Below are 27,620 nucleotides of genomic sequence, written 5' to 3'. Positions count from 1 at the left end.
TAATTTATCAAGCACAACTACTTGGTAATACAAGGGGCCTTGCTTGGTAAAACGAGGGTAACCAAGTAGTTGTGCTTGATAAATTAGATGGTGTAGGTAATGCTGTGCTGAAAAATACAATGTCATATGAAGGGTACAGTTTTGGGGGGACAGTATGGGTATTTCACAGATGAAACAGAGATTACTTACCTTTGGTTTTGGAGAAAATCTGCTTATAGAACGTTCTCCAAAGGTCCTGGCTCCTGTGGGTTTATTTTTTGGCTGTGGTAATCTAAGAAAAGATTTGCAAACTCATAAATAGCAAAATATGCCAAGGAAATACATGCTGCTACTTTAGTGTTAGAAACATTTTCCAGTTACCCTATTTAATTAATATTTACATACATATTCCTTATGTATGCAAGTTATAGCACAACTGAATACAAAATAAATTAATGTGACTATGTGTGTAAGAGTAGAACTAGTTACTTCAGTGAGGGTGGGAAATACAAAAGTTTCTATTATGCTGAGTTATATGTAAGTCTTACTGTGGCCACAGAAGTTCAGGGAGGCCATGCACTTGATTTATTTCCAGTGCTTGGTTTAGCTGTGGGATTTCTCTCTGAGAATTAGCTTGCTGGCTCCTTCTCCCTTCTGCCTCAGTATAAATCTCTTCCATATTGTCATACCTTCAACCACACCGACACTTCTCTTTCCACAGTTTAAACTATTAATAGTGAAATTCTTGGAGCTACCCACTCTAATAGTTTCCCTCAGCCTTAAAACTTATTCTCCCTGATGCATGACCCCCCATTAGCCACCTCCTTTTCTACTTGACCCATCTTGCAAATATAAAGAGAGCACACATAGATATCTGGACTGGTGAATCCACTCATATCTAGTAAAAGTTCAAACCCACAGAATCCCTGAGTTCTCTGATTATTTATTACTACATGCTTTAATTGTGGAAGGTCTGCTTTCTTTTGACTCCTGCATGGGACTTCCTTTTGACTCCTTCAGCAACAATCTCCTGGTCATGTGGTCAAAAGGCTTATCAGTGGCAGAGCTGACTGTACCGCAGACCACCTGATGGCAGGCCGTTCCACCACCACTTCACTGCCTTGAGACACAGAGGAACCAATGCTGCAATATGCTGCATTTAATGCAGCATTTAATGCAGCATTCCACGCCACTGTGACAACAGGTATCTCCTATAATGTGATTTTAACTAGGTGTTTCTTTACCCATAATTTTCTTTGTTTCCATCTTCAAACACAGAAAAAGCAGATGACAAAGAAGAAATAATCTTATTGACTCCCCAAGCTCCAGAAGATCTTGTGTTTTCTGTAACAGAAAAATAAAACAGCATTTAATTACAGCATCAGGAGAAAAACATTATCCTTTATGCTAAACTTCAACTACAAATAAGAAAATGAAACAGAAGCTTACAGAAAATAACAGCTTTTCAAATATTAGGTAATGTAATAGTCACTTGGTACTGAGATAAAGTAACTTAACTATGATCACAGGGGTTCTCACTCCAGCCTGCAGGTCCCGCCACATATAAAACATGGTGTTCATCATTCTCCTGAAATATTGTTATTATCACCTGACTCACTGAACAAAGCTCTCAAGGCTCTTTCCCATTCAGCATAAGAATTAACCTTGTAGCTTTATATTTTAGATCCTCCCGAGCCTAACTGGATTTTATTTAGTTTTATTGTGATCCCTTTCTGGATTCCAGCAGGAACACCAACTCCAGACAAAAGCAGGCTGCTGGTTGCTGGCCCCCGGCACTCTCCTCACCATTCTTCTTCCAGGCAAGACTCAGGTCAGGCTTGAAGTACTTAGCCCTTCCTGGCTGTTTCTACCTATGAGGATCTTGTCCTTCTTTGGTACTACTATTATTATTATTATTATTTTTTTAAATACAAACAAACCAGTTCTACGACACACATCAAGTACCTTGTCAAACATTCTCTGATTTTTTAATTTCACACATTCCCTACCCTTATGTGGCAAGCTAATCAAAGGTAGGGCCAATTCTTGTATAATCCTTGATATTTCCTGTGACAACCATCCACAATGCTATGCACTCAGTAACTTTTAAGCAAATTGTTATTACTTTGAAACTGGGCTTCAAATGCATCTTCATTCTGATCTAGAGATGGCCATTCCTCTTTGTCATCAGAAACATCAGGAAGTGAAGGAGCCTGGAACATATTCATGATGAACCCTTAAGAGTAGAAAGAATAATGGTAAACAGGACTGCAAAGACCTTTCATTAATTTGTTGTCAGAGGCTACATATTCCAACCAAAGGCTTTACCTAATGCTTCTTTTGTGTGCACGGTGGGTGACGGCTGCGCTTTGGATGGTGTTGCCTGAATCATTCCCAGTGATGTGTTTGGAGTTGTGTGAAAAGAAGTTGTGTTAAAAACCTTATGTGTTTCACATCCTATTAAAGAAATGGGGACAAAATGCATTCTATCAGTAGGGAAATCAGAATAATTTAAAAGGTATACCATATAAGAAACTACAATTAAAACATTTATTACTGTTGATAATCATCACTAAGGACTTCCATTATTATAGTACTTTCATATTTATTTTTATGATCTCATGAGGTATGTAAGGCAAGAGTTATGCTTTTACAGAAAAGGAAATGAAAGCTTAAAGAGAAAAATGGTTTGGTCTAAAATCTTATCAAAGTGCCAGTCTTGTCATAATAAACCCTTAGCTCCACTATATCCCAAGAAATACATGTCAATACTTCCATTTAAATGTTCAGAACTCAGCTGGAGTCCAGGCTCTGCACATGTGGGTCCCCAGGCCTCTACTGTGCTTAGATACATTGGGGACATTCCCACCTGGGGTTTCTGCACGAGTCTGCAACAGATTTTCCAAGCTGCCCACATGAGCAGGCCTTGGCCCAAATATTACTTTCTTTCTGGGCATCTTCCCTGGTGACCTCTGTAGTTTCGATCCACCTCCCCAACAGCAACATTTCCTTTCCCTTCCACACAGGTGGGTTTTGTCTTTTCTGTTCATGATTGTACCCCTAACTCCCCATGCCAGTGCCAGGCACCCAGAGAGTGCTCAGGAAGTCTGGGTCCGATGCAGGGGTCTCTAGCTGTTTTGAAAAGCTCTGCTTCCACATTACTCTCACTGGAAAAAATGTCAGTCACTTGACATTTTGTGTGGAGTGAATGTCTAAACCATGTGTCTTATTTATAACACGTTCAGTGCAAATGCCCCTTGCTAAGTAGTACCAAATAGAACACTCCTAATTAAACTTTCAATCATCTTTCCTACTTCATGACATATTAAAGATAACTATTGTTTTAGATAAATTCTGAGAAATTTAATAGTAAAGTTTTCAAAAATCAAGTTTCTGAATGATTCTAACTAATAAGATGTGACTAAAAAGTAGATTTCTACCTCTACTTGAGATGATCCAGGGTTCACCTAACCCTAACATTCTAAGAGGAAAGCTCACTCAACTTCATTGCACTCTTGAAGGCTTCATGACACACGGCCACCTCACAGACTTTGGAGCGACCTGGAGAAATCTGGGCAGACAAGTCAGAAACAAATATACTGTAACTACACATTACCTTCTCTTATCTCTGCTCTGTTCTGTGACTTGAATTCCTGGGCACTTGTAGTCACACATCTGTAAGACAAAACTCTTGAGACACACTAACTCTCAAGAAAGAATTGTAGAAAATGTCAGTAATTGCAAGCCTACTGTTAAAATATGGATGGAACCACTTAGGTCTATAGTATAAGTAAATGAAATGTTTGTTTTATTTTTTTCTTTCATTTCCTTTCAAGGAAAATAATTCTTATAGATATAGACCAATAACTAATGTTTGCTTGACACAGTGATTATTTATTTTAACACCATGCTAATCATTCCTTTGTGTGGTACGGCAAGATAAGAGCTCCCTAACTCAAATGATCCCATTTACCAACAGGCAGCTCTCCAGAGTCTGGTAAGGGAAAGCACTGCCGGGCCTCAGCTGCACGGCCACCACTGTCATGAGCCAGCAGGCACAGTTCATTGTTCTTTAGACTTCAGGAGTTACCAAGAAAGACAGACATGCCACAGAAGACATTTATATCAATTTGTTTTAAATGCAATTGTGATAGTGGACTTCATCAATTTAACATTGCTAGAATTCTCTTAATGGACCTGTTAAGATGTAAAATAAAATGTATAGCACTTTTAATCTTACAAATCCCTATTAAATGGTGATTTTAAAAAAAGCATAAGTTTTACATAAGATTCCAGAGAAAGGTGTCCTTTCTCTGCCATAGGAAGCTGTCCAACTGCTTGGAATGCCAAGGGGTACCATTCAGTACCTTGCCTGGGTCAGGGTCAATCTGAAGTACTTCTGACAAGATCTAAATGTTTTTTAAAGAGTTTCACAATTTTATAAGAGCAGCTATCTCTGGCCTTCACAACCTCACTACCCTGTCTCTGTAGGGACAACTGGACACACAGCACCATTATGAGGCCTGACTCTGCCGCTGCTCGTACCATCTTACAGTTACATAAACTGACTGTAAATAACCGATGGAATCATGGCTCCCACACCGCAGTCCTCTTCTTGCACACACGGTAGAATACGGGACCCAGGTCTGAATTATTATCTTAATGTGAATGAAAAAGCATGGTGATTTTAACTCTTATTTTCAGGAGAAAGCATTGATAAAAGTTAATCTTGGATGTTGAGCGGAACCAGTACTTCAGAACCGTAATCTGTGTTAAGGGATTTAGCATAAGGGAAGGATGTAAGATACTCTGTAGCTTTTAATCTTTTCTAATAGATCTATAACATTGTTTTATGTTTAGAGAGAGAGAGAGAGAAAGAGAAACTGAAGATAAAAATTTAAGCAAAATAAATTATGTGACACTGTATTTTAGAAATCTAGGAAAATCCCTCAAAGTTGGGGAAACCTCCGCAGCAATGTATAGATAGTATATAAAGGAAATTCATCTCAAACCACTACCGGGGGAGACAGAAGGAAGATGAGAACCATGTCAAGGAAACTGTTTGAATTGTAATAATCCCTCTGTGTATTCAGTCAGAGTTAGTAAGCAAGGGCAGTTTCAGTTTAACAGATGTATATTCTTCTGTTATGAAAAGATCATTGAATTTCAGTGTACTGAAAAATTTTAATTCAAAAGAAATTACGAAGTAAACAAAAGAAGCATGATATAAGTAAGTCTGTAAGATTTGGAGTCCCAGTTTTGAGAACTTGCTTTAAAAATAGGAACCACCTGTCCTTTACATCGTGCTCCTGATTTTGCAAACTATGTAAGAAACAGACATGACGTTCAGCTCACCTGGCATCTTTCCCGGCCACTGAAAACATGGAGTCTGTCACTGGCTGGTCTGTCAAAGGAACAGGAGGAGCTACACTCTGGCTGATGGCTGGGGACACCAAAGCAGCAGTGACAGCACTGGCCTCAGGAGGAACTGCAGGAGGTGCATGTCTGGGTTTCGCTCCTATGTCCTCTGAGGTCTCCTGAGTTACAGCTGGCAGAGACGGAGTGCTCAGTTCCTGCTGGGAGCCTACACTTGGCTCTGCGCATGCTGCGTTAACCTTTCAGTTTAAGCAAACAAAAGTAAAGCCATGAAGTTCAGAGCCTTAGTAATAGGTGTTACAGCTTTTCAAACACTCACACTACAGTTTTATTAGTATTTAAGAACTGTCTTATATTCTCTTCACTTAATTTTGAGAAAAGGCAAACAAGTCACTTTATCAAATGTTCATAATGATGTTCCTTCCATTAAAGTGACCTTGGTAGCTATTTTCTCTGATGAATAGGAAATATAAGCTACAATTATAACTGCCACACAAGCATGGCTTACACAAGACAGATAACAAGATCTTCACTTAAAATCTTTGCTTTCCTACTCAATATAGATGGTAATTTTATCCTCTTATGTTACCGAATTAAAAGACAGGTGAGTGAATTCTTTACCATATAAAAGTATTCTTACCAATTGTTAAGAAAAACACAGATACCTAGGGGAAAAATAATTATGTCACAAACAAAAGGACAAAATACAAAGAGTTCATAGTCATGGCTTCTGGTAAAGGTGGCAGAATGAGTAAATGCTGCGCTCACCTCCTCCCTTGACTGTATCAAAATTACAATGAAATTATAGAACCACCCTTGAGAACCACCTGAAGACTGACTGAACAGAAGTCCTATGACTAAGGATATAAAGAAACCATCTAGAGATGTGTAGGAGGGGTAGAGACACAAAGTGGGCTAGTTAAGAATCAGGAGTGATATCTTGGCTGCAGAAATCCTCCCTGAGGAGTGATGTGTCCCAGTCCCACACCAGGCTCTCCATCCCAGAGCACCATGCCATGAAATACAAATAAGGGGCTCTGTCTGGGTGAGACAGACAACTGTTTGAGTTTCAGGTATCCTCTTAAAGGGTCTGAGCATAAACTCACTTGCAAACACTCACTTTAAACTCCAGCAGCTCAAAAAGCGATGGACATACTTGGAAGAACTGAATTATCTGGCTCAAGGGGAGAGCTGAAGGGACAGCTATATCCCAGAAAAAGGTGCTAGGAGGAGCTAGAACTTCTTTGTTCCTTTGATTTGCCCTCCCTCTGCACAGCCTATAGGCACAGGCTGGGTCCAAATCTGACCTCTCCACTAACCTGGCTAACACAATACTTGCCCCACTGTGGTGATTTTCTAAGACCTCACCCTACCAGACTCACATATTGACTGAACCTCTTTCAGTGGCCTCCATTTGCCTTGTTCCTCTTGCTAACTGGCCGCCAAGAGCCTGGGCTCTCAGTATAACCACTCTCAGGTGCCTCCAAGCCCAGCAGACACAGCTACCAATTGAAGATCACTTTGTACGTAGCTCCTACCAGGTGGCCAGGCTGGACACATGCAGCAGCTGACTTTGGCCTGTACTGGAGATACTCCCAAGAAGCTCCAGAACAAACACACCTAGTGGTCAACTTCAGAGCACACCAGAGCACCACCCTATTACCATCACAAATGACACATGCAAAGGGTGGACTGGCAGGCGCCAAGGCTGAGCTAAATAAAATCCTGCTCTGCAGGTTTGGCCCCTGCACAAAAGCTTGTCCACCATAATGTCATGGCAAGTCCTCACAGCCAATCAGCCTGAGGGTCAATCCCTCCCACTGAAGTGCCAACAGCAACCAAGGCTCAGCTACAACAGGAGGGTACCAAATCTCACAAAAGGGAGACCCCTAGAGCACCCAGCTCAGGTGAATAGGGAGACTGCTCCACTGGGCCCCACAGGACCCCCACTACATAAGGTCAGCCTGCCAAGACTGAGAGGCATGACGGATATACCTAATATATAGAAACAAACACAGGAAGGTGGCCACAATAAGACAACATTTCCCAAGTGAAAGAATAGGACAAAACTCTGGGGAAAAAACTAAACAAAATAGAGACAACTATCTACCAGATTCAGAGTTCAAAACACTTTATTATAAGCATGCTCAATGAACTAAGGGGAAGAATAGATGATATCAGTGAGAACTTCAACAAAGAGATAGTAAGCGTAAGCATAAAAATGGAGAAAGGAAACATAAAAAAGAATCAGTCAGAAATGAAGAATGACTAAACTGAAGCATACACCAGATAGAATCAACAGCAGATTAAATGAAGCAAAGGATCAAATCAGTGATTTGGAAGACATGGTAGCATAAAACATACAACTGGAACAGCATAAAGAAACAAAATTTAAATGAGGATAGCTGAAGGGACCTCTGGAACAATACCCAAAGTATCAACATTCACACCATAGGGGTAACAGAAGGAGAAGAGAGGGAACAAAAGATTGAACATTTTTGTGAAAAAATAATGATGGACAGACAACTTCCCTAAACTGGTAAAGAAAACAGACATACAAATCCAGGAAGCACTGAAAGTCCCAAACAAGATGAATCCTAAGAGGCCCACACCAAGACACATCATAATCAAAACTCGTGCAGCCACTGTGGAAAAGAGTATGGAATTTTCTCAGAAAACTAAAGATGGAACTGCCCTTTGACCCAGCAATACCACTGCTGGGATAATACCCTAAGAATCCTGAAACACCAATCCCAAAGAATCTATGCACCCCGAAGTTCGGAGCCACACAATTTATAATAGATAAGTGCTAGAAGCAACCTAAATGCCCACCAGTAAATGAGTGGATAAAAAATCTATGGTACACTTACACAATGGAACACTACACCAACAGAGAGAAAGAATCTCCTACCATTCAAGATGGCATGGATGAAACTAGAGAGCATCATGCTACAACAGAGAGAAAGAATCTCCTACCATTCAAGATGGCATGGATGAAACTAGAGAGCATCATGCTAAGTGTAATAAGACAGGCAGTGAAAGACAAATACCATATGATCTCACCTGTAAGTGGAAACTAATCAACAAACAAGCAAGCAAAACATAACCAGAGACATTGAAATAAAGAACAAACTGACAATAACCAGAGGGGAGGGAGGAGAGGAATAATAGGGGAAAATAGGGGAAGGTCCATCAAGGAACATGTATAAAGGACACATGGACAAAGCCAAAGGAAGTAGGTTCCTGGGTGGGAGGTGGAGTGAGGGGCCAAGGTGGGGTGAAAAATGGAGACAACTGTACTTGAACAACAAATTAAAAAAAAGACAAAAGAGAGAATCTTAAAAGTATCAAGAGAAAAGCCATTAGTTACCAACAGGGAGGTAAGACTATCAGCTGATTTCTCAAAACAAACTTTGCAGACTAGAAGGGACAGGCACAAAATATTCAAAGTTGTGAAAAGCAAGGACATATAGCCGAGATACTTTAACCACCGAAGCTATCATTTAGATTTGAAGGAGAAATACAGAACATCACACACAAGAAAGAAGTGAAGAAGTTCATTACTACCAAACCAGTATTATAAGAAATGTTAAGGGGACTTCATTAAGAAAGAAAAAAATAAAAAATAAGAATAGGAAAATATTGTAAAAAAAATTTCACCGACAAAGGCAAATACATAATAAAAGCAGTGGATCAACCAACATTAAAGATAGAACAAAGTTTAAAAGGCAAAAGTCAGAAAATCATGTGTAATTACAATAGTAAATTAAGGTCCACAAATAAGCACACATATGCAAAAGTAAAAAATACTGACAGAAACATAAACACAGGGGGTGGTGAATGAAAATGATAGTGATTGTAGAATGTGTTCATACCTAAGTGACCATCAACTTAAAATAGGCTAATATAAACATAGCTTGGCATATATATATGAAGTGCATTGTAACCACAAACCAAAAATCTACATGTGATATATAGGATATAAGGACAAAGAATCTAAACACAACATTATAGAAAGTCATCAACGCATAAAAGAGCGAGAGAATAAGAAAAAACAGAAAACTACAAAACAATCAGAAAACGATAAAATGGAAAGAACTACATATCTATCAATAATTACTTTAAATGTAAATAGATTAAGTGCTCCACTCTAAAGACAAATGGATAAAGAAGATATGGTACATATATACATGGAATATTACTCAGTCAAAAAAAAGAATAAAAATCTTACCATTTGCAACAACACAGATAGATCTACAGGGTATTATGCTAATGAAATAAGACAGAGAAAGACAAATCCCCTATGATTTCAGTTATATGTGGAATCTGAAAAACAAAGTAAACACAACAGGAACAGACTTAGGTACAGAGAATAATTTGGTGGCTGCCAGATGGGAGTGGGTTTGGAGGCTGGGTGAAAAAAGTAAAGGGATTAAGAACTACAAACTGCCTCCTGGCTGGTGTAGCTCAGTGGATTGAGCGTGGGCTGTGAACCAAAGTGTCGCGGGTTCGATTCCCAGTCAGGGTACATGCCTGGGTTGCAGGCCATGACCCCCAGCAACTGCACATTGATGTTTCTCTCTCTCTTTCTCCCTCCCTCCCTTCCCTCTCTAAAAATAAATAAATAAAATCTAAAAAAAAAAAAAGAACTACAAACTGGTACTTACAGAAGAGTCACAGGGGTGTAAAGTACAGCATGGTGAATATAAGCAATAATATTTTAATAACTACATATGGTGCCACATGGGTACTGGACTTAATTGGGAGATCATTTTGTAAGTTATATAAATGTATAACCACTATGCTGTATATCTGAAACTAATATAATTTTGAATGTCAACTGCAATTGAAAAATAAAAATAATTTTTAATCAAGAAAAAATAAAACCACAAATATTTACTATCTCACAGTTCAAACTCACAGTCATGACTAGTTCATGCTCACAAGTCAACAGAAAACATAGTTTAAAATTAATTATACCATATTCTCATCTGCCAAATTAGTAAAGATTAAATATAATCATAATATTCAATTCTAAAAAAATATTTGGAAAAAAAATACTTTCTCAGATATCAAAGATACAACAAACATACAACAAAGCCATGGTTAATACCTAATATGGAATGATCAGGAAGAAACCTATCATCCAAAACCAAGGTACAGATACCTTAACTCCACAGGAAAGGCTGAGCTGGTCAATGAATCAGTTAGGGGCAACGGACAATCCATTTGGAAAACATATGGTACCCATACACAAAAATAATTCCATTAAGGGAGGCTTAAAACAGTGGCTTAACCATACGTGTCATTTACACCCCCCCAAATCCTCACCAACATGACAGTAAAGGAGTGCTAACATTTAAAACAGCAGGACGGGGAGGCTAATCTCGGGAGAAGTTCAAAAATTTAGATATATCTCAGAATGGAAGTGAAGGTGGGCTGAAAATGGTAACAAGGCAATAGTTTAAACACAGATCCTGAAACCCACTATTGCAGGGGAACATCCCACATAGAAGCACACTGAGTTTCCTTTCTGGAGAAAAGGAATCAAAGGGTTTATGATGGTAGGGACCACACTAGAACAAAAAGATTGAGAGGCCTGCTTCCTGAACAGCAAGACCTCTAGCCCCTTCCTTTGGCTCCCAATGCTAGCAGCCTGAGAGTATGTTCTAAATGATTCTGCTCTGAGGAATCTATGTGCAAAAGAAAACAGATGCCTCCAGTGAAGCCCACCAGTCAACAAGGCCCCTGACACACCTAGGACTTCTCAATCAGCCTTTTCAGGTGTGCTTCTGGATGAGTAGATAGTAAAGGTCACTAGAGGTGTTAGGATGATAAGCTTTCAGTATGAAGGACAAAGACAAAAACAAATAAATGACACATACAAATGAAAAATAAAGGATAAAATGACCTTAGAAATAAAAGAACTTAATAAGAGGACAATAAAAGTTAAAGAAATCTCACAGAAGTTAGGAATGAAAAGTACAAAGGTAGAAAGCAGGAGGAAAAAAAGTTAAGAATCCCACTTCTGGCCCTGGCTGGAGTAGCTCAGTGGATTGAGCACGGGATGCAAACCAAAGTGTCGCAGGTTCAAGTCCCAGTCAGGGTACATGCCTGGGTTGCAGGCCATGGCCCCCAGCAACCACACATTGATGTTTCTCTCTCTCTCTCTCCCTCTCTTCCCTCTCTAAAAATAAATAAAATAAATGAAATCTTAAAAAAAATAATGAGCTTTAAAAAAAAAATCCCACTTCTGTGAATATATCCGAAGAAACTCAGAACACTCATTTGAAAGAACATAAGCACACCTATACTCATTGCAGCGTTATTTACAATCACCAAGATATGGAAGCAGCCCATTGTCCATTAGTAGATGAGTGACTAAAACACCTACCGGACATTTACACAATGGAATATTACTCAGCCAGAAAAAAAGGAAAATCTTACCCTTTGCGACATTATGGATGGACCTGGAGAACATTATGCTAAGTGAAATAAGCCAGTCAGAGAAAGATGAACACCATATGATTTCACTTACATGTGGAATCTAATGAACAAACTGAACTAACAAGCAAAACAGAGACAGATTCATGGATAGAGAGAGAGCAGGATGACAGCTATTGGGAAGGAGGGTGGTTGGGAGTGGAGGGATCAAGCAAAAAGGAAAAATGACTCATGGACAACATAGTGTGGTGATTGCAGGGGGCAGTAAAGGGAGTTAAATGTTAATGAAAAAATACAATAAAAATTTTAAAAAATGAAAAAGAATATTAGAGGATAAGTCTGGGATAGACTACTCTCAAATGCTATTATAAAAAACAAGAACAGAGAATGTATGTGGGGAAGAAGTATTAAAAAAAAAAAAAAAGAAGAAAATTCCACACAAGTACAGGACGAATATGTTCAAGTATGGAATGTAATGGGTGGAAAGTGTAATGACTGGAAAGCACATCACCATCATTATGTCACAACACTGGAGGAAGACAACCCCACACACTGTCAGAGAACAGAGGCCTGTTTAAGGAACCAGAAATCAACACAACCCAAGCTTCTCAACAGAGACAGGGAAACCAAAAGACAGGGGAGCAGTGCTTTCCAGGAATATGAGGGAATATGAGGGACAACTTACCTTCCAGAGCATCATGCTCAGCCAAATGATCACCCAAGGGTAAAGATAAAGATGTTTTCGTCTTAAAAAATTAACCCTCAGATATGCTTTTCTACAAAAAACTCTTGGAGACTATGTACCACCAAAATGGAGATGTTAAGAAGCAATGGTGACAAGGGACCAGAAAACAAACAGGGATGCACCACAGAAAAGGAGCAAGGAGAAGACGGCAGTCCCGGGCCAGCCTGGAGGATAAAGAGAGAGGGTTCTAGGGGTATGTGGCCAAGCAAAGTAAAACTAACAGTGTATCTGATGCATTTGAACATAAGGAACATCTGAACATAAATGAACAGTTTCTTCAGAGTGAGGGGATATACATAACTGGTAAGTACCAAGAAAATATAGCAAAAGAAAACAAGACAATTCTTTTAATAAATCATGCAAGAAAGGAAATCCAAATGTGAAAAAACAAAACAATCCAATAGAAACATAAATATGGAAATACAGGGTGTGGCAAAAGTAGGTTTACAGTTTTCAGGTGTGTGAAACAGTTTATTCTTGTATTATTATTTAGTTATTGTGTTATTTCCCATATGAACCTTTAATTAAAAAGATTTTATTTATTTATTTTTAGAGAGGGGAAGGGAGGGAGAAAGAGGAAGAAACATCAATGTTTCATTGCCTTTCAAGCACCCCCTACTGGGAACCTGGCCCATAACCCAGGCATGTGCCCTGACTGGGTATCAAACCAGTGACCCTTTGGTTCACAGGCAGGCACTCAATCCACTGAACCACACCAGCCAGGGCCCATATGAACCTACTTTTGCCCCACCCTATACATAAACATAAATATATAAACATGTACACACACATTTAACATGATAATTAACTTAAAAATAGGGACTAGAAAGGAGCAAATCAAAATGGCATGGTAAGTGTTAATGAAGAGCACACACACCTCAGGGATTTCCTGAAAAGCAGGCAGGCTCTCCTGGGATGTCTCCATCACTTGATGCAACTTCCTATAAAGTTCATCCATTTTCTCTTTCAATTGTTGTTCTTCAAAAGCATTTGCTTCTTTCCTTTTCATATAATTTCTGTCTTCATTTACTTCAGGAAAGATAAAAAATGGTTTGCATGCACAGTTTAAATTCAAGCCATATGACAATTTTTTTTACTAGTCTTTTCCGTATGCATTAAGTTATCAAAAATGAAACATGTATTCCTTTATTTTGCTAGTTATTTAAATTAAGGTACAATTAACATATAACTATTAGTTTCAGGTATATAACATGATTCTATATATATGGTGTGAAATGATCACAAGTGCAGTTAATATCTGTCACCATGTATGATTAGAAAAACACTTTTTTTTCCTTGTGATGAGGGCTTGTAAGATCTACTCTCTCAGCAACTTGCAAACATGTGAGATTATTAACTATAGTCACCATGCTATACATTATACTCTATCCCCATGACTTACTTATTTTATAACTGGAAGTTTGTACCTTTTCACTCCCTTTACCCATTTTACCCACTCCCACCCCTGAAACCACCAATCTGTTGTTTGCATCTCTAAGGTTGTTTTCTTTTAATTCAGCATAGAAGTGATATCATACAAATGGCAAGATGACATCCTTTTTCATGGCCAAATAATATTCTAGAGTGTGTACATCTGTAGATGTATTGATCAGAATTTCTTTACCCATTCTTGCACTGATGAACCCTTAGATTATTTCCATATTATTGTTGGGTATTATAAATACTGCTGTAATAAACATAGGGGGCATACATCTTTTTGAGTTAGTATTTTCAATTTTGCATAGTGTTTTGTATATTGATTCTGTATCCTGCAACTTTACTGATTTTATTAATTCTAACACTTTTTTGTTTTTCTACATACACATCATAACATCTGCAAAATGAGTTTTACTTTTTCCTTTCCAATTTGGATGTCTTTTGTTTTTCCTGTTCCACTGCTCTACCTAGGACTACCCATACTATATTGAATAACAGTGGTGAGAGTGGGCATCCTTGTTCCTGATCTTAGAAGAAAAACTTTCAGCTTTTCACCATTGAGTATGTTAGCTGTATCTTTATTATGTTGAGGTACATTCCCTCTATACACACTTTGTTGAAATTTTTATAAGTGGATGTTAAATTTTGTCAAATAGTTTCTTTGAATCTATTGAGAAGATCATGTGATATTTATCCTTCATTTTGTTAAGTGATGTGTCATGTTGATTGATTCGTGGGTGTTGAACCATCCCTGGATTGCTGGAATCCCACTCAATCCCACTGTATGAACCTTTTAATACATTGTTGAATTTAGTTTGCTCATCTTTTGTTGGTGTTTGATCTGTGTTCATCAGATGTATTGGCTGTGATTCTTTTATTTTTTTTATTTAAGATCCTCACCTAAGGATATATTTATTGATTTTAGAGAGAAACATCAATCAGAGTTGCCTCTTGTACACACCTCGACTGGGGATTTAACCCACAACCTAGGGATGTGCCCTGATCTGGAATCGAATCTGCAACCTTTTGGTAAATGTGACGATACTCCAACTGAGTGAGCCGCCTGACCAGGGCTTGCCCTGTGATTCTTCTGTGATTTTCTTGTCTGGTTTTGGTATTAGAGTCATGCTGACCTCATAATAAGAGTCTGAAAGTGTTCCCCCCTCTTCTGTTTTGTAGAAGGGCTCAAGAAGATTTGGTGTTAATTGTTTTGGGAAAGTTTGGTAGAATTCACCAGTGTAGTTTGATAGAATTCACCTTTTCATTATAATTTTTGTCTGTCATTGGCATGGTTACTTTTAAGTGTAGGGCGTGTAGGCCCTGGCCAAGGAGGTCATTTGATTAGAGCATTATCCTGATACGCCAAGACTGAGGGTTCAATCTGTAGTCAGAACACATGCAAGAATCAACCAATGGAGGAATAAATGAGTGGAACAACAAAACTTGTTGTTTCTCTCTTTCTCTAAAAATCAGTAAGTTTAGAAAAAATTAAGTTCAGGGAATGTAAATTACAAAAATTTTACATGTTAATCAACAATAATATCTGGTAATAGCACAGTATGATACTAAAAACTTCTTAAACAAACGTGACTAGAAATCATTAGAAAATAGAATCGTTTTTAAAAGCTAGAAATGTTTAGGTTTTTTCTAAGAAATAAAACTAAAGTGCCCCAGAGATCAGTGCATCAAATCCATCCCAGGTAGTACCCAACAACTGGTTAACATAATCATATCATATAACAATCAAATTGCCAGGTCAAGACTTTACGTCATCCCACATTGAGAGAGAAATGCACCTGTGCATGGCACAAAATGAGCCCTCCAGGAGTATTAACTGACTGTTCTCTCAGGTGTCAACCAAATAAATAAGGAACAAAAAATAAAGTCTGACAGAGTGACTACAGTACAAGCAACTGAGATGGTGTAAGTCCTGAATAGAGCAAAGGCTCATTTTCCTCTGAGGTCCACATCATTACAGCAAGAAAGTGCCAATGTTGGAGTAACATTCAGTTTTCCCAGTGAGGAAACTTTGGCCCACTCCATAGCCATAAACATGTAACATGGCACTTTATCAATGGACTCCTTCTAAAAGTCTTATTTATAGCAATTGCAGATCTTGAAAAACCTCTTCTCAACTCCAAATCCCAACTAAATTCTTTCACAAAACAAATAGCTGATACAGTAATTTAGAGTTGCTACATATAGAAGTTCAAGTTCGTACAGGTAACGTTTACAAGTTTAAAAATATCTATTTCACTAAAAGCTAAAACAACACTGGTATGGATATTGACTTTAGTGCTGTTTCATCTCCAGGCCCTTTGACAGCTAAGTTGCCATTCCAGCACTGAACAATGTAGGCTTCCGATAGAATGAGCTGGAGATGTTTTTTGCAGATTCTTTCAGCACAGTCAATTACCTGTTTAAAAATATTAGTGACTTAGAAATGAAGAGTAGTTTAATGACATAAGAATAACTCAAATAAGACCACAGTACCCCACTGCTCATGCTTTCTCCGTTGATTGTACTTCTGGGCTCTCAGCTCTTCAAAGGAGAATTCTGACTCTCCACAAATAAGCTTCTCTTTGCAGTACATAACAACCTGCTGAACGTCAGCTCTGGCTGCCAGAGAGGGCTGTGCAGAGTATCCTGATTTAGAAATCACGACCACTCTTTGTTCCCTATAATGGGGAAAATTATATTATTTACAGCACTGTACAAGAGCAGCTCTTGATGGAAACTAAGGAACATATTAATGTACTTGCCTATTTGACTCTTTATCACACTCTGAAGATATTACTTTAGAAACTTCTGGACCCTAAAAAGACAAAAAAAAAAAAAAAGAAACATAAGCACTTATCTGTAAAAAACACCATCACCCAAATTACTTCACGAAACAATATGAACTCTTAAAGGACTTCTCTATCATCAAACAGACTATTTATGTTCTTTTAAATTATAATTAGGTCCTGGCTGGCATAGCTCAGTGGATTGAGCACAGGCTAGGAACCAAAGTGTCCCAGTTTCGATTCCCAGCCAGGGTACATGCCTGGGTTGCAGGCCATAACCCCCAGCAACTGCATATTGATCTATCTTTCTTTCTCTCTCTCTCTATCTCCCTCCCTTCCCACTCTAAAAATAAATAAATAAAATCTTTAAAAATAAAAAAAATTATAATTAATACCTAAAGCTTTACTTGCCATTATTAATCTTCTAACTTTTGCAACTACAAAGTTCAACAGAGCCCTGGCCAATGTGGCTGAGTTGGTTGTTAGTTCCCAGTTGGGGAGCACGGGGGGGACAGGACTGATTGATGTTTCTCTCACACATCAAAGTTTCTCTCTCCCTTCCCTCATGTCCCTCCCCTCAAAATCTTTTTTAAAAAATCCAACAGAAAGTGATTTTAAAAACTTCCACTTGGTAGTAGAGAAGGGCAGGCACTTATTTCCCTTCAATTCACAGTCTAGGAGCTGGGTCACAGTGCCTAAGTGTTATGGGATTAACATTCCAAAATGCCACATTAAAAAAAAAATCACTAAGATTTTCTTCTGGTGCTGTTCTGTCCCAGGAGTTTCCAGTGCTAGCATTTGTTCACTAAACAAATATTCACTGAACACCTCACACAGACCATGTCCTGACCTTGGTCCTGGGAATGTGACCATAAACAAGGCCCAGCACTGCTGTCTGAAAACTCAGTAGAGCCTGGTGGGGGGGGTCAGGGGGTGGTGGTATAAAGGGACCAAATGGTAACAAAAGAAAAAAAATACAATAAACAATAAATTTAAAAAAACAAAATAAAAAACAAACCCAGAGGGCACTAGGAAACAATGAGGCTGGCACACATTATAGGACATAAATTGGAAAAAATTTGAGCATCTATCAAAATTAGAAATTCATATTCTACTTCTAGGAATATGTTACATTAATAAAACTTGCCCATGTAGATTAAGAAGACCCATTTCCATTGGATTTAGCTTAAATGGGGTCCCAGCAAACTCTCAAAGAGCAGTTGTACCAGGAAAGATGCTGAGAAACAAGGCAAAGGGAAGATGAGCCTTTTTACACATCAATGAGCCATTAGGGCAGAAGAGATCTTGATAGGGCAAAAGTCTTGAGGAGGATAAAAGATAAGTTCAGGTGGAAGGCCACCTTTCTCCATTAAGATGGCAAGAAAGGGTACAGTTACATTTATGGGTTGGTGGCAAAAAATTGACAGATGTCGTCTGATGGCTTCTGCTGTTCTCACTGAAACTGTACTTTTGCCAGCTCCTAAGGGAGAGGTTAGAATCATGTCCCACGTCACAAATTTGAAGAATGTGAAAAGAAGTTTAAATTCACTATAATTTGGCATTAAAGAGTTAAATGGGAAACAAGAGATACATGTAAGACAAAGAGTGACTGAGAAACTGGAAATACTGCCTGGAGTAGTACAGCCTGGGCTAAGACTACAGACACCAATGTTTGAAGCTGAGTTTTAAAACAGGGCTCAGGAGCCTCCAGGTGGGTGTGGTCCAGGGTAGGGGTTCCTGGGCCTATGAGAAAAAGGGCAGCAAAACAGAAAGAGAAGCTACTGGAGAGCCTCTCAGCTTATCAACACAGGAGGTAGCACAGTGGGGGTCCCTAGGTCAGATAAACTAGGAAAATGTGGTCAGTCAGTAAGTTATTTAAATTTAGCACTGGAGGTAAGCAGTGGTAGAGGAGGACAGGTCAGAACGTTGCCACAGGCACAGGTGGATGACATGGAAGCTAGAGTCACAAGATGTAAAAGGTGTAAGTGACAGTTTATTACCATTCCCAGTTTGTACAAATGTTGTTATTACCTGATTCTTAGAAATACAGGCTGAGTTATTTCCTGGATTTGATTTTGATGTCATCAAAACCTGAGCATTATGCAGAGATCCTAAGGTTCTAGCTACAGAATAGTCGGGGGTGGGGAATAAAGAAATAAAGAGACATAGGGGTAAAACCCATATTAAAAATTATTACAAACACATTTCCACAATCTTCAATAAGTAGCATTGTGAAATAAATCAGCTCATTCAACAATGTCTCACAAAGTAGAACTAAAAGACTTTTTAGATAAGAAATTGATTACATTTCTCTTAAAGTTGCATTAAACACATTTGATTCAATTCAAAACAGACTCTAGAGTAAGTACTATCCTCAATTTGGGGCTAACTAAATTTTTTTTTTAAATACTAAGAATACAATGAAATTACCAAGTTTTGATTGTGGGTTTGCTCTTTTAAAGTACTAAGACAGAGTCCCTGATCGCCAGGGCTACTTAGTGGGCCTTACAATGATCAGAATACCTTCCCCATTACCTAAAACAATACAATCAATAAAACTGGATAAATTTGTTTAGGGGAGGAAAAAAAAACTATGCAAATAAGAGACTAAATTATCAACAATTTAGACACTTTAGAAAGCATTCTTCTACCTTGAGCTGGCAAATGGGTTCTGGTGACACGTGTCTGAAATAACCTAAATGACAGTAGAAAGGCATCAATCATCAATATAAATTATACACTTCAGTTTAATACATATTTTCAAAAACTAAATACAATAAATAGCTTATTCTAAGCTAGTAAAGACTGAGGTCAAGAGAGAAAGTAAAGTTGAATTTTAGAGTTGCTTCAAAATTTTAAAAATTATGGGATTATCTTCATACCCAATATACTCTTTTTAGAAAATTTAGCTGTTTACCTAGTTTGTATCAGTATTTCTCAAACACATATAACAAATGCACCCTTAAACTCTCTATTTAAGCACTCCATACACCTAAAACATAATAAATATAATATTTGGAAAAGACTACTCCTTATAAAGGCAGAAACAGAGTTATTCATGCTGGGAGAACTTAAACGTCATTTCCAGGCATCTTTGTTTGCACATCGACTCAAACTGTCAAGTCACAGGAACGGACGTCCACACCTGACAATTCTGGGTGATGTGAGCGAGAGTATACAGTATGAAGACACTAAGAGACATACAGCCAAGGGCAACCAGATGACAACTCCAATTTACTGTTAATTCAAATAAACCAGTGGTTAAAAAAAAATTAGTGAGGAATGACTGGTAATTAAATAATGAAGAATTATTGATAATTTTGTTAGTGAACAGTTAAAATGTTACATAACTCTTAGACCCTGGCCAGGTAGCTCAGCTGCTTAGATCAGCAATTTTCAACAGTGTAAGGTTCTGTAAAAATCACCTTTTAGAGATGTTTAAGGAAGGGTTTGGAGTAAAATATTTTGCTATCTTAGAGATGCATTAAATTCTGCATAGAAAAAACAAGTTCAACTGTCAAAATTGTTAAAAAGAGCATGAGGAGTGTAGCAAAGCTGAAAAAATCAGTATATTAAGTGCTGGATACAGTGAGATAAGCTCTCTCATATGCTGCTAAAGAGGGGCCAGCAGAACTCTGGTGTAACTTCCCAGTAGGTAATTGAGCGATATGAATCATAAGCCTTAAAACTCTTCCTATACCCTTTGACTCCACAGTCTCAATTCTGAGAAAATATCAGAAGGAACTAGCTAAAAACAGAAAACATATTAGGAGAGACTTTAATGATGAGGGGAAAAGATCTTGACACAAAGCTGCAGATGTAGGTAAAATGTGGCTGCAATCCTATGACAAGCAGAGAAAAGTAGCAACTAAAATGCCAGGTTTCTTCTGCTTCTTTAGTTTTCTGTATCTCTCAAATTCTATATATACGTTTATTTAAACACAGAAAAAGTAAAAAATTGTGCAAACCAAATTATTCATTAAGATATTATATTGTTCTTTATAAAAACCACAATGTTCAACTGGAGAACAGTTAAACTGTTACATAACTCTTAGACCCTGGCCAGGTAGCTCAGCTGCTTAGATCAGCAATTTTCAACCTTGTTCATCTCATGGCACACGTAAACTAAAATTGCTAAAATTCTGCGGCATACCAAAAAATGTATTTTTTGCCCACCTAAGAAAAAAAAGGTGTAATTTTGATTCCCTCACACTAGATTGCTATTGTTGTGTTAGCTTTGTCATTTTTTAATTTGACAATCTATGAGAAAAGAGGTCAGTGCCCCTAAGTAGTCAGGTATCACATGTCTTAAAAATTCTTGCAGTTGAAAATCACTGCGATCAGAGCATCATCCTGATATGTCAAAGCTGCAGATTCAATCACTGGTCAGAGCACATTCAGGAATCAACCAATGAATGCGTAAGTAAGTGAAACAACGAATAGATGTTTCTCTCACTAGAATCGAAAAAAATTGTGACATAACTCTGGGACAGATTTCACAACCACTTTATAAGTATATAAAAGTTCACAATTTCTCATGAGCAGTATAGAGCTCAGTATATACAACCAGACATACAGTACAGCTTACTGTTAAAATACACAAACACAAAGGCACAGAGGCAGAGGAAAAGATAATGGAAGCAAATACACCAAAATGTTAACTGTATTATTTCTGGGCGATTGCTTTCCTTTCTATTCTTGTGTATTATTCACATTTTCCACAACAAGGAGATGATAACACTGCCATCAGAGCAAACATTACATTTCAAAGTGGGACGCACCACGTAGAGCCTCATCTTCAGATTACCTGTACTGCTGCTGTAGAAGCTCTCCAGGCTGTGCCTGGTTCTGAATTCCTTTCTGAAAAACGGCACTGGCATGTTGCAGCTCTCCCTGGGCCTCCAGATGACCAGCCCAGGCTATGTACAGAGGAGAGGATAGAGTCCCGATCCCGTGGTTGTACAGAAACTCAAAAAACTGATGACGGTCACTGTTGCACTCAGCCTAAAGAAACCCAAAGCATAGAGACGTGAAAAACAAAGGAACCTCTGGTCTAGGTCTGACTCAGACTGAGCCCTCAGGCTACTCTGCTTAGGGAAAGCCCTTGTGATAAACCTACAAGTCAAGTTCATTCCGTTCCCTAACATTCAGTGTCATCCCATAATTACCCACACGTTGCCAAGGTAGCGAGCTCTATAATAATCCACTATATAAAGTACTACTTTTGTCTTAATCTGAGCATGTGCAAGTTCCATAGGGTGACTCTATCCTAGTATTTTGTAATTTACTGAACAAATCCATGTTTATTCTAGTCATTGAATTTATGATTTTATCATTAGAATTCATGTCCCCAAGCCTTTATTTCAAGTTTGAAGAGATTCAACCGTTTAAAGCCTAACCTGAGGTAGCCTTTTCCATCTGGTACTAAATTTAGTTTCTGAGAACTCATATATTCTTAATTATTTCTAATGAATATAATTTATTCTCAGGAACCCTTCTCCACAGTTCCAAAAAGCCTTCTTTTAATTGGTTTCTACCTTGTGCTGTAACATTTACGGACCTCACACAGAGAGAAACAGGGTTTTAAAATTAAATTGCTGACTCCATAACAGAGAAGCCAAAACGTTTTAAATTATACATTTCTGACCATTAAATTTTTAAAATTAGTGTCTGAAAACATAAGGAATTAAAAGACAGTTTAAATCAATCTTAAAATCTGGGGGGAAAAGTAAAAGTACAACATGATTATGGGTGTGATAATACCTGAAAGTATACTTACAAATTTTAAACAGTAATTGATGAATCTTGGGTCACTGTGGTATCTCTCCTTATCTAAAAATTCCTTCATTAAACGTTCTAATAGAGTTGTCAAGTATTCTTTATTTTCAGGAAAATTATCTTCTACCCACTGCATATAACTAGAAAAATATGGATAATATTTATTTTTAAGGCAACATGTAGTTTGTTTAAAGGAAAGAAAGAAATGAAATGCTAACCTTTCCCATTCACCAAGTGGGTCACTGCCCTTGTAGTTCTGCATGTGGGCTTCAAACATTCTAGAAAAGAGAAAAATTGGCACATGGATTATAGATAATTTCTGAAAGCAAAAAACAATATTTTATTGTAGCCCTAGAAAGACACAGCTGGAAGAGAGCTCCCAGCTCCATCCCCCAGAGTCTCCTCCTCCTCCCCGGCCCCCACTGTGGCTACCACCATGACAAGGCCATGCCCACAAGTTTGCTGCTTCCCCTCCTAGCTGCAGGATTCAGGTGTTGCAATGACTCAGTCCCCTTCTTTCCCTTGCTGCTCAGAGGGGTGGCTGAGACCATATGGACAGAGATTTAAAGAGGGCTTGTCCCACCAACAGGCAAGTGGATAAAAAAGTTGTGGTACAAATATACAATGAAATATTACTCAGCCAAAAAAGAGTAAAATCTTACCATTTGTGACAGCATGTGTGGATCTAGAGGGTATTATGCTAAGTAAAATAAGTCAGTCAGAGAAATAAAATACCAAGTGATTTCACTTATACGTGGAATCTAAAAAGCAAAATAAATGAACAAACAAAATAAAAACAGACTCATAGATACAGAGAACAGACGGACAGATGCCAAAGGGGAGGGGAGTTGGGAGGCTAGGTGGAAAATGGGAAGGGATTAAGATGTACTAACTGGTAGTTATAAAACAGTCCTGAGAATGTAAAGTACAGCACAGGGAATATAGCCAATAATATTGTTAATAACTATGTATGGTGCCAAGTGGATACTTGCAAGATTGGGGGGACCACTTTGTAAAGTATGATTGTATAACCACTATGCTATACACCTGCAACAAATACAGAATGATATTAAATGCAAACTGTAATTGAAAAATAAAATTAAAATAATAAAAGAGGGCTTGTGAGCAGGTACGAGAGAGCCCAGGGCACCACTGACAGTGGTTTCCAAAACACCTGCTCCCCAGCCTCAGTGGAACACACTGCCCTGAGGGGGAACACAGGAAGGGAATGCTCATCAATCAGTGACTCTAGCTCCCAGAGAACCTGCTTGCCTCTATTTCTACACACCCAATTACAACTCGAAAAACCCAACCTGGCAACCTCTCCACAGGCACTCAGCTGCTAGTGGGGAAAACAAACAAAAAACTGAAAGACAACGTCACGTTTAATGTGAGACATTAAGCACTTAAGGGGGAAAAAACGGGAGCAGGGTTAAGAGTGTGACAAAACTTCCCATTTTAGATAGAGTGGTCAGGGAAAGCCTGTCTCTGTGAAGGGTGGTGTTTAATCACTGCCAGGGAGCCATGGTGAGCTAGGAGAAGGGGAAGTGCAACACAATTTAATTTGTGCTTTAAAATGTCCATTCAGTCTCTCCAGGTAGAAGGGGGCATGGAATTGAGAACAGAAGTGAGAAACCAATTAGGAGGCTACTTTAGAGTTCTAGTGACAAGGTACGGGTTGGACCATGGTGGAACAATGAAAGTTTGGAATTTGGAGAGTTTTTGGAGAAAGAAATGGGACTTGCTGATAGGACTGCATACTGGGTGTGAGGGACAGTCAAGCTAAGGAAAACTTCAAAGGTTTGCTGTCAGAGAATTACATGATTTTTGGTAAAAAAGGGATTTAAAAGCAATAGTTCTGGCTATCCATCACCTTAGTATACAAGTGAAATCAATGTTTCTTATGACTCAAAATCCAGAAGACACGAAAGGAAAGCTAAAGTTAACTACATATAAATAAAAAGCTATATTTCTGTTACACAAAAATTTTAACTTTGTGGCTAAAAGTCTTTTTATTACAAGACTTTTTATTAGGTAAATGCTAGCAAAAAAGATGACTGGTTTGGGGTCATGGGACCTAAATTACCAGCAGCATGGTGAGGTAGAAAAGATGTGTCAGTCCTCCCTGAGTTCTGCAAGTGCTTTTTTATACAACGAACAGCGGGAGAGAGATATAAGCCCTTCTGAAAAGGTTTATATTATCTATAGACAAAGAAAATGGGAGTGAGCACAAATTAAATTAGTTCTGGGATGGGACTGGCAGACTCTGTAAAGTTTCTGTCTAAACAAGAAGCTAGGTTCCTAGGGTTCCATGGCACCTGGCTAATCTCATAATCTTATAAATAGCTAAAGCATAAAACCGTTAATAATTCCAACATACACTAAGGAAGGTGAGCAGTCTTTCACTGGTTTGCATGTAGCTGTTAACTAACTCCTTCTACCCTCTAGGCCTGTTGTACTTGAATTCAGGACAGCTCAGGGTTTTCTCCTTGTCATGTCAAATAAACAAAATACCATGCACAGTCAAAGAGAAATGATTAACTGGGATAATAAAACAGAGCTCCCAGAAATTGAAAAAAAAACAATCAACCCATTTAAAAAATGAACACAAGGCATTTCCACAGAAAATTACTCAACCACTCTCATAAGAGAAATTCACCTCGCTGAGATACAATTCCTCACCCACCAAATTGGGAAAATGTGACAAGTGTTGAGGTGAAGCAATGGAAACAGGTGGTCTCACATCTTGCTCGCAGGTGAGAGTGCTCTCAATCCTGCTAATTGGTAGTATCTACCAAAATTACAGATGAATTTACTTTTTTAAAAAAGAGATTTTATGTATTTACCTTTAGAGAGAGGAAGAGAGGGAGAGAAACAGCAATGGGCGAGAAATACATTGTTGCCTCTCGCATGTCCCCACCCCCAGTGTGGGACCTGGCCTGAAAACCAGGCATGTACCCTGACCAGGAATTGAACTGCTGACCTTTTGGCTCTCAGGCTGGCACTCAAGACATTGAGCCACACCAACCAGGGCTACTTTTTGATTTAGCAAACCCACTTCTGGAAATCTAGAAGACAGCTATATCTGTGTATGTTCACAATGCCACAGGTACTAGATTTTTCACTGCCCCACAATCCATACTGGCAAGAGGCTGTCAACAACCAAGCATCCACCAATGGGGGACAGTTAAGATCAATTATGATACATGAACTATGCAGTTGTAAAAAACAATGAGAAGCAGCTCTAAGTACTGATAGAGAAATCTCCAAGGGTAGAGTTAAGTAAAAAAAAAGAAAAAAGGAGTATATACTTTGCTACATCCTATGCAAGATAAAAGTAGAAATTGCACACACACAAACATATATAGATAAATTAATAAATTATTTAAATGCAAACATTTATATTTGCAAAAAAACTTGAAAAAATAAACTAGAAAAATGGTTAAGTATGAGGTGGCAGGAGAGTAGACAGTGAATACTTTGTAACTATATAAATATATCATTTTTAAAAGTTAAAAATTGCTTCTAAATTTTGAATATCCATCTCATGCCTCAAAAGTAGATAAATCCCTACAATGTCAGATTCAAGGTAAACATTTCATGTTGTGATATCAACCTCATTTCCCTAGAAACATGGCCAAGTACATTCTATACTAAAACGTCGAGTTCATTAGAGCAAATTAGTTTTCAGAAAGTCAAAATGTTCAAAATACCTGATTTCTCCTTTAAAAGAGGGGAAAACAAGCTTCTGAAAGTGAAACCTTTGGCTGGCTAGATTGAAGGCTAAAAAGAAAAAGTCTTAGAGAGAATAGACTGTTTTGGCTTACTTAACGACCTCAGTCTTCTGATTCCAGACAGTAAGATCCCCCTGGTGCTGACAAACTCATCAGCTTTACTTCCTGTCACATAGGTTTAACTGTTTTAAATGCTCTTGAAACCGTCAGTATAAATCGCCCAAGTCATAGATCGAAGGCGTGTGAATTTTAAAAATTGTTATCAGACTTACATCAATGGCAATAAGCGTAGCTTTTATTCTTAAAGTTATTCAATGAGTTTTAAAAGTTGACTGTGGGATGATGGGTAAGAGCTGTGTTAAGTTCTCGTGTGTGTGTGTGTGTGTGTGTGTGTGTTTTTGAGTGGCCTTGAAAGTTTCTCAGTAAACCTACTCGCAGGTTAAGGTTTTGGTTGCGTTGGGAGTTTTTGTTCCCCAGCGGCACAAGCCCAGAACGAGCTCCTCACGGAGGATAAGCGGGACTCTAGGGGCCATATACGGGTCAGATTCCCCCCAAACTACCACTGCGGCCGCGGTCCACGGACTTGCCGGGATCAGGGCCGAGAGCGCGGGGCACACAAAGAAAGTCGGCCCACGACTCCCGAGGGGCCCACAGCCTAAATGCTGTGTGAACGCTTGGGTGAACTACCGCCGAGGAAAGGGGTGGGAGGGGCAGAGGAGACAGGACCCGGAGGGCCGGGACCTGCAAACCTCAGGCTGGAACCCAAGGTGCCCCAACGTCTGCCTGGCCACCCACCCCCGGACCGGACCCGACCCCCAAACTCACTGGAACACATTTTCCCGCTCGTCCATGGCGAAAGGGGGCGCCAGCACCAGCCCACCAACACCGCAAGACAGGAACCGCCGCCGATTCGAATTTTCGGCGCAGCCGCAGTCGCCGCGACGAGCGTTTGCCAGGTACCTCACCATTGGCCTCGGCTGCAGATGGGTTAGCCAATCGCTAGAGCCGTTGCCAGAAGACTAAGTCCCGCCCCCCCGCGGGATGCAGCTCCTCCCACTTTGCCTGGCTACAGTGGAATCCGATCACCGGGTGCCACACTGCTAGGGTTTTCTAGGTTGGCTCAGGTCTCGGGAGTGGATTTTTCTAAGCGGTCCAGATTGCAACTGGATTTCCCAGGGATTACCCCCGAAAAGGCACTGTGGGAAATAAATACCTAACCTGAAACCACCACTACCACTACCCTCCCCCCAGCCGGCGGAAAAATGGGAACTCAGCCTCTAATCTGAAAGGGGTGCCTCTTCGACCCCTTCGCTCAAATATGTAAACCAGAATCACTATGCC

At 38.9% G+C, this 27,620-nt stretch overlaps 1 protein-coding gene across 1 annotated transcript in view; it reads right to left on the bottom strand.

The window, feature by feature from the left end:
• BUB1 (BUB1 mitotic checkpoint serine/threonine kinase) overlaps window positions 1-27,194 on the bottom strand; it is a 49,768-nt gene extending 22,574 nt beyond the window's left edge. Inside the window, 15 exon segments of the mRNA XM_045828025.1 lie at window positions 190-271; window positions 1,224-1,323; window positions 2,105-2,215; window positions 2,308-2,436; window positions 3,596-3,654; window positions 5,335-5,594; window positions 13,422-13,573; window positions 16,475-16,659; window positions 16,744-16,796; window positions 18,799-18,890; window positions 19,419-19,462; window positions 21,575-21,771; window positions 22,547-22,685; window positions 22,764-22,823; window positions 27,105-27,194. Of these exon segments, the coding sequence (XP_045683981.1) occupies window positions 190-271; window positions 1,224-1,323; window positions 2,105-2,215; window positions 2,308-2,436; window positions 3,596-3,654; window positions 5,335-5,594; window positions 13,422-13,573; window positions 16,475-16,659; window positions 16,744-16,796; window positions 18,799-18,890; window positions 19,419-19,462; window positions 21,575-21,771; window positions 22,547-22,685; window positions 22,764-22,823; window positions 27,105-27,130 (1,689 nt within the window). The 5' untranslated portion in view covers window positions 27,131-27,194.
• Window positions 27,195-27,620: the final 426 nt, after the last annotated feature.

Source organism: Phyllostomus hastatus, unplaced genomic scaffold (assembly GCF_019186645.2).
Source record: "Phyllostomus hastatus isolate PE091 unplaced genomic scaffold, TTU_PhHast_1.1 phas_scaffold_78, whole genome shotgun sequence".
NCBI classification, from domain to species: domain Eukaryota; kingdom Metazoa; phylum Chordata; class Mammalia; order Chiroptera; family Phyllostomidae; genus Phyllostomus; species Phyllostomus hastatus.
Note: the sequence above shows the minus strand (reverse complement) of the source record. Positions and strands in the feature narration are given on the sequence as shown.